Source organism: Orbicella faveolata, unplaced genomic scaffold (assembly GCF_042242905.1).
Source record: "Orbicella faveolata isolate gen_17 unplaced genomic scaffold, um_ofav_v1 contig_46, whole genome shotgun sequence".
In the NCBI taxonomy this organism is placed as follows: Eukaryota; Metazoa; Cnidaria; class Anthozoa; order Scleractinia; family Merulinidae; genus Orbicella; species Orbicella faveolata.
In genome coordinates this window covers 15,822,634-15,837,380 of record NW_028301576.1, presented here as the reverse complement: position 1 = coordinate 15,837,380, position 14,747 = coordinate 15,822,634, and the positions used below count along the sequence as shown (strand labels likewise).

General features: G+C 37.8%; 1 protein-coding gene across 2 annotated transcripts; it reads right to left on the bottom strand.

Annotated features, from left to right (window-relative positions):
• Positions 1 to 14,549, bottom strand: LOC110047500 (synaptotagmin-15-like). 2 transcript variants are annotated; one of them, XM_089278117.1, is made up of 6 exons: positions 14,432 to 14,549; positions 8,224 to 8,324; positions 5,504 to 5,694; positions 2,861 to 3,432; positions 2,099 to 2,222; positions 1 to 1,703 (listed from the first exon to the last, which is right to left on the bottom strand). In XM_089278117.1, the coding sequence occupies exons 3-6, from the start codon at positions 5,577 to 5,579 to the stop codon at positions 1,393 to 1,395; spliced, it is 1,083 nt and encodes a 360-aa protein (XP_089134243.1). In that variant the 5' UTR covers positions 5,580 to 5,694; positions 8,224 to 8,324; positions 14,432 to 14,549; the 3' UTR covers positions 1 to 1,392. The 2 variants fall into 2 exon arrangements, with proteins under 2 accessions (XP_089134243.1, XP_089134242.1); XM_089278116.1 differs by having other exon boundaries at positions 5,504 to 5,691.
• Between the last annotated feature and the right edge of the window lie 198 nt (positions 14,550 to 14,747).

Here is a 14,747-nt window from a genome sequence, read left to right as displayed (position 1 = left end):
TTGTCAAGATGTTTAAAACTATTTTTTATTTTTTATTCTCAATTCTAAAAACATTGTAGAAAATAAATGCTGTGTTACATATGTAATCTACAAACTTTGTATAACATTTATTAAGATAAATTGAACTCAGAACGGAGGAAGAGTAGAGTAGATTCAATATTTCGATTGATAAAACTAGTTTTCGGCAGGGCCAGTGCTAGTCAAAGTAGTGGGCATGAAATCTGCCCGCTTTTCCCTTAAAACTATCATAGGAAGAGGAGGGTAAACAATTAAAGGTCATTAAATTAAAAGTTATTTTGAGCAGGACTGAGTAACGATGAATGTCATCCTTAAAATCCGTGCCATCGTAATATTTCTTTTTAAAATTATGTGCAAAAAAAAGAGAGAATTATAATCTTAAAACAGTATTTAACATGACTGCATTCTCTCTATAAAGAAATATATACGTAATAATCATGTGAAACGTTCCAGGCTTTTATTTGTAATGTCCTTACTTACTATTTTTAGTTTCCAGGAAAATTTTCCAATTCTCTCGAATGCCGGTTATATATTTCAATCTTAGACAAAAATATGCCCCGAAAAAGCAGTGGTTTGTTAGAGTACTTATCACTCCGATATTCCAACAGCTTTAATATCATTGATGTTTGTTGATAAAGTATCACGTTGTAATCTCTTTTGAGAATATGAAGATGTGTTTTTTCTCGTAATAAGCAAGATAGGTATCTGCAGATCTGCGCCTTTTCCCGAGAGAACTAACAAATGTCAAAAATTAGTTTTCTTTCACCGTAAACTGACCGGCTTTATCGTAAATAGAAAAATTGTGAACAAAATATGAAACCTTTGATGAAAGCCATCATAGTATTTATATACACAGTTTAACTTCAAGTCTTAAAATTGCACTGAGATTTTATTTCTGTCAGTTTTCGTGGATTGAAATGACATGCTTTTATTCCATTTCAAATGGCATATGAAGACGCGTTTCTAATTGTTGCCACTGATAATATAAACAAAAACAACTCATAAATACAAATGCTCTTTTCTCCAAACGAAATCTACAATCGGTTACATCTTTTATTAGTGAGGGTTGTATTCAAATTACATTAGAAATCAGGTTGCTTGCAGAAACGCCCGCGTAACTTCGCTGCTAAAAAAAGCAAGATGATGTGGTTTGGAGCCCAAGTCAGTTGGCTTAAATGACGTATCGGCGAAGAGCTATATTAAATATTTTCTAAACCCAGCTTGACTACTGCTTGGAGATAAGGACCCTGGTAAAATGTATCCGCGAAGTACTTTGCTCGTTCTGATATGACAAAGCTATGTACAGTGGCTTTGACAGACTGACATACAAAGGAGTAGGAATATTGTGCAAAAATAAAAAAAATAATTTTTATGCTATAAATACAGAGCGTGCCATTGTTCAACCTTCATAAGAGGTGACATAATCATTCGACCCCAGTGGCTCCTCTCGCTGTCGGACTCAAAGATACCAGGCCCCACAATAGCGCGGCCAACTGTCTTGCTGCTCCTCATCTTTCCGCGACCCACAAGGGTCAGTACCAGGCTAGTGTGGCTGAGACGTTGGACAGGGACTTGGAACGAGAGTGAACTGCGAAAGACCGGATGCCTCTCACCGTCTGTAGCTGGAGTGCGCTTCGTCTTCACTTTGTGTCCTGAGAAGATTTCTGTGACTTTAACGTAGTATTCTGAAAAAATATATAAAATCAAGATCAGGCTTTATATCAAAAATTAACTTCCTCTTACATTGTAAGAACATTGTCATTCAGCCAGGTGACGAGAACAGAAACGTTCATTGTATTAAGGTAACCTCTCATTCTCAGAGCTAACATTAGAAGAAACAAATGCCAATGAGTAAAAAGAGTTAACATTTTGAACTTTGTACTTTTTCTTAAAAATTTGCAAGGGTAAAACTCTGGGAACGAGGTTGAGGGAGAAGGTGTTACTCGTAAGCTGAAAACCAAAAGAACAACAGCTAAAATTTAATCTGACTTTAACATTTAAAGCTCAATCTCTTCCCCTGGACCCTTCCGCAGGTTTCCCATATTAGAAGCAGGACGGTTTAATGAGCAGAGCTACTCACCTCTGTTTGAATGAGCATCAAAGTGTATAAGGTTTTTAGCTTTAGTTATTCCTACTGTGAGCGTGTTGCATCCTGGGTTATAGTTCAGTGACAAGAGGATCTCGCCGCGGGTGTGGCCATAAGGCTGAAGAAAAAATAATGAAACAATCTCAGCATAGAGAGAAGGATTATGATGAAAGATGATTTTGACAAAAAAGAATCTGAGAGACTGAGAAAAAGCTGTTACAGAAGTAATAAAGGTACAAAGAAACACATAAGGCGGACTTGATCATGAAGGCTTATATTAATTCTGGATCTGAACGTCCAAAATCACCAAGTAAACAAGTAATACCAATACGAAAAAGGCTATATTACATTATTTACTCTCTTTCCTAACTACTTGTATTTCATCTGATTATTGCGATTTTAAACTGAGTTTCCATATGGTTCAAAAAGGAACTTGAATCGATAGCAACTGAGTTTGATTCAGAAGCAGTTATTAAAGGAGCTCAGTCACCGTGTTTTTGTATTTTGTATTTTTTTTGGCCACGTACAAAATCTCCTTTAAATGGAAGGAACCTGAAAATAATAGTTTACTAAGACAGAAAAACATCAAAGAGATGATAATAAACCATAAAGGAACAAGGATGGTCAAGGATGGCGAAGATTGACACGGATTACAAACGACGAATATGAAAAATTTAGGCTAAACTTTTCAAAATGTGCAAACCGCGATTGAACTCCTTTAATCACGTTGTTATCATTCATTATTTATCAGTTTACCTGTGAATTGAGTTTCAGATTCCTCTCTATTACCATGGCGCCATCTAGCTCCTGTCCTTTGAGCGAATACAACACGTGACCTATGGGGGTAAGCTTATGACGCCTTTTATAGTCATAAACAGTGAAACGTAAGGTTTTCTCGTTGAGCTCCCCGGACGTGAGCTTGAACGAGAAATGTTCGTCAAATTGCGGATCCTGAACGCCAAATTGAGTGTAACTTTCGACGACAGGTTTTTCTTCGGGCAGTAAACAGACTTCTACCAAGGGATCGCACTTGATTACACCACCATGCGAGGCCACTCCTGGCTCGGTTACCAAGTGCCTGACCGGTAGCCTCCGCGCGCCGATCAAGTGGACGTTAAGTTGTGCTTCGTAGTTCTCATAACGGAGCTCGAACAATAACGTTCCAAGAGAGGGAGGCTCGGGAGCTGGCGCTGCCATGTGTTCGTTCACGTCGGGATGAGAGTAAATAGCAGCGTCTATTTCATGAATATTGATTTTGTTGGCGGAATGGTTGGAGTCTCTCCGTTCATCCGGGTCGTAGCGTTTCGGAATTTCAAACTCACATGGACCTAGAAAGTAAAGTAAACCGCATTACTAAAGGCAAGTTTGAAGACGAGAAAAGCAACTAGAAATGTGGCGACGGACTGCAAACGATCTGTTAAAGATCTGATCAACCAATAACGGAAATAGAATAACAATGAAACAAGCCGATTACTGCGTAGAAAAAAACTTAACGCGACAACGACATGATAGAGTTCAAACTGAAAGCCAAGAATTGCAACCGTGGACAGCTGTTTCGACCTCATTGCGTCTCGCCAGCACGGTGTAGCAGTAAAAAATTGAGCAACCAGCACGAAGACCAGTTTTCTACTAAAATGCAAACGGTAATGTCCTCAAATCTCGAATCAAAATGTTTGCGGATCAGTCAATGTCAAATGCACAACGCATGACAAAATCTAAAATATCATGTCGTCGTCGGGATAAGGAGAAAATGGTCCCGCGGAAAATATAAACTAACACTCACGCCCACGCGGAACAAACTATTTATAGACCGAACTCGTTTCACTAATAGCTTTCTGGAAATTTGCTGATGTCACTGCGTGGGTGCTGGCGTGCGTGGAAGCATATGTCCGTTTAATAATAATAGCTGTTTTATACCATGAGTGTAGCGTATTTGCCCATATCCGTGATATGAGATAAAAATGAAATCAATTCCGGAACGAAATTTTAATGGAAAGCTCACTATACTTTTGAAGGGAAAAGAACTATTATTCTTCAACTGGTAGATTTTATCAGAAATGAAAAAATTAAGTTAATTTAGTATTTTTGACGTTAATATATTTGAATTTGAATTTTGCCGAAGTAATTAACAGCTTATTTGAAGTACTTTAGCTTTTACAGAATCCAAAAAGAGCAGGAGGCTGTAATTCTAATTCTTGATCAACTGATCAAATCCAATTATTTTAGCAGGGAGGTTGTTATATAATTTTCGTTATACAAATCATCGTATTTACATTTTTAAATTACTTTCTTCGCAAACCTAAACATAAATTTCGTGAAAGGTCAAGGATAAATTGCATTTTATTTTTGTCCATGACATGCTGAAAAAGAAAGAGATAATTTACGATTACCTAGAAAAAAATTAGCGCTTTCGACCTTTCGGAGGATGAAACTCTTAAAACAAAGCCTTCGCGAATACAGCTCAGAAAAAAAAAAATTACTTAGCTGAAAAAACTAATAAAATCGTCCGTCACAAATGTGTAAAAGGGTAATCACCGCAAGATTTCCTTTTCTTATGTTTTAACTGTTTTTCTTCATTTTTTCCGTTCGCAGACGGTTATCGTTTTACTGAGACCGACATCACCGCTTCTGTTTCGTGTGGCAAAATTCACTCCGCACGACGGAAATGCGAGATATTAATTAGGCAACATTACTCCGCGCCAGGTTTTGACATATATTCCTAGAATCTGAGGGTCTGAGAGAAAACAGTTGCCGTTGAAAAACGTCAAAAACGCATCATGACAAGTCAGTCCGTAGTTTTTACGAGCGTTCGGCTCTAACAACAAACTCGCTATGCATCAAAACAAGATTCGGCTAGACTGGCTTGATATTCCTACATCCATCAGAACAAGCAAAAAAGGCCAACAAAAACTCCTCCTTCTAATGTGTCATTTGAAAGCGAAAAAGAAAAGGTAAAAGTTTGGCAGTTTGCAATTGCAAGACTTCTTCTATATTAATTTTGTTTTCACCATTCATATCCTTTGCAAATACATCTAAAAATGCTTCGGGCTGGATGATAGAATTGAAGACATTGACTTTATGTATGAATAAATATCTTTGACAACACACAAACTAGCTTCTTCCCGACGTTCACTGTTGTCTGTAAGAAACATGAGTTTAAACTAAAATGTATGACACTTGTTTATATTTCAATCTCATTTTAAAGATTAAATCTGATCCGTACTAGTTCACTGATGTTTCAGGACTGAATTAGGAGTTGGGAAATGACATTTTATAACAGCACTAGCGGTGTAAACTCCTTTTTAAAATGTAACAGCAAATGCCATTGATAAAAATAATCTTTATGAAGTGAATAAAGGTACAAAAAAAAAAAAAAAGAATGAAAAGCACAGAATTTACCTTTTGCGGGTATCGCATTTGTCGTTTTGTTTTTCACTGCGATGGGAACATGTAGATGAGTTATGTCGTTTCCCATAATGGTGCAGCGACCACTCGACACACAAACTTAGCTTTCCTTCTCCGATGTCTTTGCTGTTGTGGATTTTCTTTGTTCTGACCAGCGTGTGGTATGTAGATTGGCTTTAAACCTGCTTAAAAACAGAACGTGATCTTAAATAGAATCATGGCACCATAATAGTGCATATCTCATCAAACTGCGTACGTATGACATGTCTCACATAAATTTCTTGTATCGTAGCAACGCAAGCTGATTTGAATTTCAATGGTTTACTCTAACGCGCTGGATTTAAACTAGGTGCTTTTTAGGGAAGACTTTCATTATCTCAATCGACCACATCTGTTAAATAGTCCTTTAACTGTCGTGTTCCCGTATTCATGATGCTATTTGCAGCCTTCCTCTTGTAATGGGCTAATGTAGAACATTACCAAGAGTTCAAAGTAAATATTGCTCATATGTTTACCAACCCGACGTGTTGTGCATTTTTTCATTCGTCCAGCTTTGTAAACACAAGTTGAAGTTCTCTCTTTTCCGGGTATTTCCAGAAGTCGTGATTATTTAATTGGAACATGTATTCTACAATTTTCAGAAATAATTTCTGGCGACGACCTGAATATACGAATGTTGTTAACTATAAATAATTTCTTTCAGAATTGAGACCTGCACATCTACAACGTACACAAGGTGATTCCTGGCCTGAAGGATCTCATAAAAATCGTTTGATATATTAATTTAAAATAACATAATTCTCAATCGTCTTATGAGTGTTTATTTTTAAACCAGCAAACAACATTTCACAAACATAAAAACCGTCCTTTTTACAATTAGTTAAATTGCAATAAAAACGTCGAAGTCAACAATAACAAATTTTCGTTTGTAATTTTCCAAGAATTTTGTAACTTCTGGAATTTTAAGAGTTTAATCTGGTCTACTTCTTGTTTTTGGTTTCATAACACGATTACAAAAATAATTAGAGAAAAATATCTTTGTGCGTGATATGAATAAATGTCGCTAATGCTATTCCAGTGTTCGACCAAATTAATTCAGAGGAAAAGACACATGCTTTTAATTAGCAACGTCAATAAGTCCCGTACATCTCAGCAAACGCGTATAAATAGAACTTATTTTTTCCGAGCAAGAAGGAAGTTAAGTATGCTCAAGGAAAATTTGTCCTTGGAATAATAAGAATCGACACGTAGTATTATCGTAATCACGTGATCTAAACTTATGCATTTACCAGCTGGCGAAAGAAAACACATAAAATGATATTTACGTCAAATTCGAAGTTAACAAATTCTGCTGAATTATAGAAGAACACTGTTTAGTTCCTTGTTGAATTCTTACAAAAGCACATGTACAATCAAGGTCTGCTTTACGTAACTTTCACAAGTTTGCGTTTACACAATACGATAAAGTTATCTTCGTATTTCATGGTTAGAATCTTGGATATTGCTCCTGGAGGGGGATAAACAAACGCTTATGAAAAACAGAATAATGAGAAGGAATGTGACGAGGTTAGACCAACACTAAATCACCGGCCCAAGTGCTCAGTGGAGTTGTCTCGGTAAACCCGGAGGGCCTGGATACAAACTGGTTCCCAGTTTTGGGAAGTGGGACAAGAAGTGGGAAAAGAAGTGGGACAAGAAGGAATGCAAATCTCTGAGGCCCGGAATGGGAAGATTTTGTCTCAAACACAGAATTTGAGAACAACAATCTTAGATATAATAATAATAATAATAATCTTTATTGAGAAAACTTTTTCACGTACACGGTGGTTTTCGAAAAGGACCTCAAAGATTAATACTAATTAATAGAATTAAAAATATGAAATTCATAAAACACTTAGGTTAAAAAATTAAAAACCTGTCTCTTAAAAATATTAACATTAGCAGAGTCTCGTATTATCTGGCTGAGAGAATTAAAATCATTAACGGCGTGATAGGCAGTTCTTTGGGGTATAAATCCACATAGCCAAGGCATTGTGAAGAAAATAAAGCGTTTAAGTTCAGGAAATGGTACAATACGAATGTTTTTGTCAGGTACGCCAATGATATTGGAATTTGTTCATATACGTCAAACCTTAGACATTTTCGCTAAAAAATAACATAATGAATTAATTAGACAAGAGCACGTTGTATTCCTTTCTTTTTCTTGCCTCTTCTTGGTTGAATGTGCAATAATGTGGGGATTGACGGAGCGTATGAGCTTTACGCTCATTGGTAATGAGATGACTGCTTCGCTTTTTCGTGGTTTGAACAATCATTCAAAAGTTTGTCATTGGTCCAGAATTGGACTTACGTTCCGAATGTGCATAAAACGAAAAAGTATCGTTTCTGGAAAGTAAACAGGGCCGGAAATGTTAATGGGTATAAAAACGCTCTGAAAAACGAGACATAAACTGTTACTTCACCTGAACGATAAGCAACAATAATTTGCTCTTAATCAGCCAATCGCTTGTTACAGATCAAACTTTCTGAATCAATCATGAGCTGTTTTGTGGCCAAAAAAATAAATCATAGTTACTAAAATTGAAGTTAGGAATTTGAATTTAGTTGCTGTTTCGTCCCGAGACTTCAGCTGGCCCTGGATGAAATGACTGTAGCTTAATGTATACATGTTATCGGAGAAACAAACTGAAAAGATGTCCTTCAATACTACTTACCATTGACAAAACAGGTTTGTTGAAACTTCGTACTTTTCTTGAGGGAAACTCTCGAATTATGAAGATGGATTTCAGTATCTGTTTGGCGTCTGCACGGAGATCTATCATTACAATAATAAAATAAAATGAAACATGCTTCGGCATAGCTTTGAAAAGTATTCATGACGTCACTGGAGGTTCTGTGACATCATCGAATGCCCTTGCCGACCTGAACCAAAAAACAAAGCTTTGTGAATTAGATAGCCTGCGTAGCTTGGCGGTTTAAGCGATTTTTTAAGCAATTTGAGCGCGAGCGCACAAAGCGGCGAAGCCGCGCCGAACGAGCGGCGAGCCCGCCCGCGAAGAACCGCCTGCCTTGGGACACCGCATTCTTGTTGCCGCCCCGTATTACATATTTTGACGACCCGATGACAGGTTTTGTGAATCGCATTAACACAGCTAATTAGAGCATAGATCGTAATAAGAAATTTCCTGCCAACTTGGCCGGGAAAAGTCACTGTGATACTATAGAGTCTAGACTACGAGTAGTCCCTCTTTCGCTTAGTCCGTCGCGCGTGACGCGAAAGAAAACAGCGAGAAAAAAATGGCCGCACGAAATCCTGGAGGCGAGGGGCGCGCGAAAGGAGCGACCCTCCTTTCGCGCGCTCCTCCCTTGACAGGATTTCCTTTCGCCGCCATCAAGCGGCTAACAAATTCAAAACATTGGACTAACAAAAAATGCCGGTCATTCGTTCAGGCGGTTTCTCAATTGTCTCTTTCCCAGGCTCCTCGCGGCTTCGCCGCTCTTTAGCGCTCGTTATCGCGGCTTCGCCGCTTTCTGAGGGCGCTAAAATTGCGTAAAAACCGCCAAGCCACGTAGGCTATGAATTAGACAAACAGGACCCTTGAAGTGGACCGTTAAAAGAACTTTGGAAGTTCATTAGCTGTAAGCGCGTTGGGCTTTTCATTATGGTAAGAAATTTATAGAATTTAATACGCACTTAGCCCCGGGTCAAACTTCGTACTTCACACCAGCCGAACCAAACGCGTAATCAAAGGTCTAAAGGCGGCATTTTGACTTTACCTTGAAAACATGACCACTGACCAACAAGACCGCTTTTGTTATTTGTTTGGTGTAGCAGTTCGGTTCGACTGAATTAAGTTCGACGTTTGACTCAAACACGCGTTCTTGCTCGTTTGGCTGTTCATTATTTCGCTATTTAGTCGGTTGTAGGAAGTTTAATTAGGCAAACTTTAACGGCAACGGCAACGAGTACAATGGCTGTATAGGCGTGCGTTATAATTCTTTGTTCATTTCTTTGCCGTTGTTTACAAAAGGTCACAAAACAACAACGTGAAATAACCATATTCTGCATATTCGAGAGAACGTGAACTATACGACGGCCGATTTTTAACACTAACTTTTTCGAATTTTGACGCGCTGTCTTACAAATTCTGTTTGGGATATTTCTGACAGTATAGACAAACGGAACGAATCTAAATTCTCGCGAGATTCGTAGGTTGAATATTAAGACGTGTTTTAATCAATGTTGCCTTTCGCGTTGTTGCCGTTACTGCTTAAACTGCTTTTGCTACTTGGGTAGCGAGCGTCTTCCTGCACTTTCGACCATCTGTTTCTTCGGTTGTCTAGCTTGTGTTTGGGCGTTTGTTTACTTTGCACTCGTTTGTCTACTCATTTCTCTGCGGTTCATTCAATTGTTATTGTTTGTGCCGGGGACGTCTGTCTCTTATTTAAACTCCTATTAAAGTTTCAAAATGTATTAAAACATACCGAGAGCCGAAGCTCCTTTGCCTGTAATCAAAATATGAAAGAAGACATCCCAACAGCGGTGGAGGTTTTCCTTTGCTTTGAAACGAAGCGAAACGAAACATAAACAGATCCTCCACGAAAACATCCACGCAACACGCGAGTAATATCCGCGAAAGAACTGGGTACAATGTCTAAAAATAACTTAAGAGGGATTACCTTAGTTAGAGGACCCATATGGGGGATTCACTCTCTTACCTTGATATAATCTCTTGTTTCGGCTCATGTGAAGTACGGCGTTTGACCCGGACCTTAATGACTGGCCCAAGGGAAACAGTTAGTTTTATTTCCCCGAGACCCTCAATGTTCCCTGAGGCGAAGCCGAGGGGAACATTGAGGTCGAGGTAAATGAATTTAAATTGTAAATGAATTAAACGAATTTAAATGGTAAATGGTAAAGAATTAAAAAAAATATATATTGTTTCTTTAACGCATTCTCTGTTTAAAGTTGGATTTTAAACGAGTTAACCTAACCAACAACGATACAGAACAAAAGAACACCACCACTACTCTTCAGACAAACTGTTCCTAACAACAAATGAGTTATTGTTTCAGTTTTAAAAACAGCAAGAGTTGTTTGGGAGACAAATAATGGATGTTAATTTGCGCAAACAGACCTTCTCCTCGCAAACTACTCAAGTTTTCCAAACATTGGAAATGAAACTCGGCTAACTTGTTCAAACAAACTTCAGCAGAAGCACGTATAAAATCGAGTTGGAATTTTAATCATAAAACTGCGAGGTGACATTTCAAGTAATGGAATAATTAAATAATTATTATAAAAATTTTTCTGCTAAATAAGAGAACTGCGATTTTGCTCACCGGCTCCAAGCAAATTGGAAGTCGGTAAAAAATATATTTCTAGTTTCTGTAGAATTTCAGGGCGCAATGATAATTATCAACCACTGATCTGGGCTTTATTGCTACAAATATACAAGACATACATCGGTATATACTTCTGCCTTTTAACTTAAAAAAATCTTGACTTGCGCTTTTCTCATGAATGAATAACATGGCCGAATTAGCTTCGTGTTGTCTTCCCTCCCGTCAATTTTTAACTTGAAAAAAGGTGTTATTTGGCCGAGTTTTTCGAGGAGACCTTAAAATTGTTATTTACTTTAGTTCCTCGATGATGTCAGTGTTAGTTCCTCTGACTGAACACAGTTCGATATATGGCCGGATGGGAATGTATGTAAGACCCTGACAAAACGAGAAATACGAAGAAGAGCCGACTTTTTAACCGAGAAGATTATAGAGCAAAGCTTTACTATTTACTAGAAACTTGAAGTTTATAAATTCTGTTGAGTTAAAGAAGAACACTGTTTAGTTCCTTGTTGAATTTTTACAAAAGCACATGTACAATCAAGGTTTGCTTTACGTAACTTTCACAAGTTTGCTTTTACACAATAAGACAAAGTTATCTTCGTATTTTATGGTTAGAATCTTGGATATTGCTCCTGGAGGGGGATCCACAAACGCTTATGAAAACAGAATAATGAGAAGGAGTGTGATGAGGTTAGACCAACACTAAATCACCCAAGTTCTCGGTGGAGTTGTCTCGGTAAACCCGGAGGGCCTGGATACAAACTGGTTCCCAGTTTTGTTTCTCCAGGAAGTGGGACAAGAAGGAATACAAATCTCTGAGGCCCGGAATGGTAATATTTTTTCTCAAACACAGAATTTGAGAACAAAAATCTTAGATATGGGGGTATAAATCCTCATAGCCATGGCATTGAGAAGAAAATATAGCGTTTAAGTTCAGTAAATGGCACAATACGAATGTTCTTTTCAGGTGTGCCAGTGATATTGGAATTTGTTCATATACGTCAAACCTTAGACATTTTCGCTAAAAAAATAACATAATGAATGAATTAGACAAGAGCACGTTGTGTTCTTTTCTTTTTCTTGCCTCTTCTTGGTTGAATGTGCGATAATGTGGGGATTGACGGAGCGTATGAGCTTTAGGCTCATTAGTAATGAGATGACTGCTTCGCTTTTTCGTGGTTTGAACAATCATTCAAAAGTTTGTCATTGGTCCAGAATTGGACTTACTTTCTGAATGTGCATGAAACGAAAAAAGTATCGTTTCTGGAACGTAAAGAGGAGCCGAAAATGTTAACAGGTATTAAAACACTCTGAAAAACGAGACATAAACTGTCACTTCACCTGAACGATAAGCAACAATAATTTGCTCTTAATCGGCCAATCGCTTGTTACAGATCAAACCTTCTGAATCAATCATTAGCTGTTTTGTCGCCAACAAAATAAATCATAGTTATCTAAAGCTGAAGCTAGGAATTTAAACTTAGATACAGTTTCGTCCCGAGACTTCAGCTGGCCCCGGATGAAATTACTGTAACTGTAGTGTATACATGTTACCGGAAAAACAAATTGAAAAGATATCCCTTAATACTACTTGCCATTGACAATACAGGTTTGTTAAAATTTCGGACCTTTCGTGAGGGAAACTCTTGAATTTTGAAGATGGATTTCAGTATCTGTTTGGCGTCTATACGGAGATCTATCATTACAATAATAAACAAAAATGAAACATGCTTCGCCATAGCTTTGAGAAGTAGTCATGACGTCACTAGAGGTTCTGTGACGTCATCGAATGCTCTTGCCGAAAAATAAAGGCTTTGTGAATTAGACAAACAGGACCCTTGAAGTGAACCGTAAAAGAACTTTGGAAGTTCATTAGCTGTAAGCACGTTACGCTTTTCATTTTGGCAGGAAATTTATAGAATTTCATAAGCACTTAATGACTGGGCCCAAGAGAAACAGTGAGTTTTGTTTCCCCGAACAAAACTCACTGTTTCCCGCGGGACAAGTTATTAAGTGTTTTGTTATACCTCCCAACTCAAAAACAGAAAACAAAACTGCGAAAAATCGTTTGCTTTACGCAGACTCACACGAATTTGCCACAGTTAATTGTTTCAAGGAGCACGACCTGATCACGAGAGAGTCGAAAGTTCAAGTTGTTGTTTCCCTAACAAGTTAGTGAGTTTTGTTCGCGGATTCGCCCTAGGGCCAGGGAGTTAGTGAGTTTTGACCAACGGCACGTGACACATTCTCCTCCAATCGGAAAACGTATTTGAGTTGGGAGGTATAACAAACTTATTTCACGAGTGTTTGGATTAACAGTGAATTAGACGCTAGTTTGGCCCGAGTCAAGACCATCAGGCTCTTCCAAGCTCGGGTACCATCAACAAAATGGTAAAGAATTAAAAAAAAAATGTTTCTTTAATGCATTAAAGTTGGATTTTGAACGAATTAACCTAACCAACCACGGTAAAGAACAAAAGAACACCACCACCAGTCTCAAGATAAACTGTTCCTAACAACAAATGAGTTGTTGCTTCAGTTTTGAAAATAGCAAGAGTTGTCTGGGAGACAACTAATGGATGTCAATTTGCTCAAACAGACCTTCTCCTCGCAAACTACCCAAGTTCTCCAAACATTGAAAATGAAACTCGGCTAACTTGTTCAAACAAACTTCAGCAGAAGCACGTATAAAATCGAGTCGGAATTTTGATCATGAATTTGCGAGGTGACTGGTCAAGTAATGGCTTAATTTTGAACCGTTGCCTTTTTCTACTTGTCGCTTGTGTGTGATAACATCTAGGAAATCTGTTTCCTGCGACCTTCGCTTTTGAGAACACGAGTTTATCTGAATAGTATCAAAAGTAGCTCACACGATTTTTTGGACAAACATGCCTCCAAAAAAACAAAACAAAACAAAACAAAATAACATGGCAAGCACGCTTCAATCGCGGTAGAATTTCAAGAGTCTGATACTAGCATTAAGGCAAACAAGCAAGGTGGAAATTCGCTTTTTAGGAAAACAAGGGCAATTTGATTGAACTCAAAATCAAACTTCGCGCAACCGAGAGAAGAAATTTTTCTCCTAAAAAAGAGAGCTCCGATTTTGCTAACCGGCTCCAAGCAAATTGAAAGTCGGTAAAAAATTATATTTCTAGTTTCCGTAGAATTTCAGGGCGTAATAATAATTATCAAACACTGATCTGGGCTTTATTGCTACAAATATACAAGACATACATCGGTATATACTTCTGCCTTTTAACTTAAAAAAATCTTGACTTGCGCTTTTCTCATGAATGAATAACATGGCCGAATTAGCTTCGTGTTGTCTTCCCTCCCGTCAATTTTTAACTTGAAAAAAGGTGTTATTTGGCCGAGTTTTTCGAGAAGACCTCAAAATTGTTGTTATTTACTTTAGTTCCTCGATGATGTGTTAGTTCCAGTGAACACAGTTCGATATATAGCCGGTTGGGAAGTATGTAAGACCCTGACAAAACGAGAAATACGAAGAAGAGCCGACTTTTTAACCGAGAAAATTATAGAGCAGGAGTTTTATAAAATTATTTTTGAGAAGCTTACCTTGATTTCTCCTGGCGGATGTTGTCTGTGAGCCTTATTCTGTTCTTACCTCAATTTAATTTCAGTGAAATAACCTTATTGACTTATTCATTCACAAAATTAAGTCAATATTCAGCCTCCGTATAGTTTACACAAGCTATCTCTGAATTGGTTTGATGAACAAACGATGCTTTCTGATTGGCTGTTGCGAAGGTGACCAAAAGATGAAGGTGTTGGTTACATTTCGTATTTTTTTTTATGCAAATTTTTCCCTTGAATACGAATGGAAAGATCATAGCGACAGAAAATTACCCTGAGAATGAATAGGCCTGGACGT

Bases quoted from the DNA above. Each gene is read 5' to 3' on its own strand.
- LOC110047500 (XM_089278117.1), bottom strand. From the start codon at position 5,579: ATGGGAAACGACATAACTCATCTACATGTTCCCATCGCAGTGAAAAAC. The intron at 3,433-5,503 runs GTAAATTCTGTG...TTTACTTTCTAG, and splicing joins AAATGCGATACCCGCAAAAG to GTCCATGTGAGTTTGAAATT. The intron at 2,223-2,860 runs GTAAACTGATAA...TTTTTTCTTCAG, and splicing joins ATCTGAAACTCAATTCACAG to CCTTATGGCCACACCCGCGG.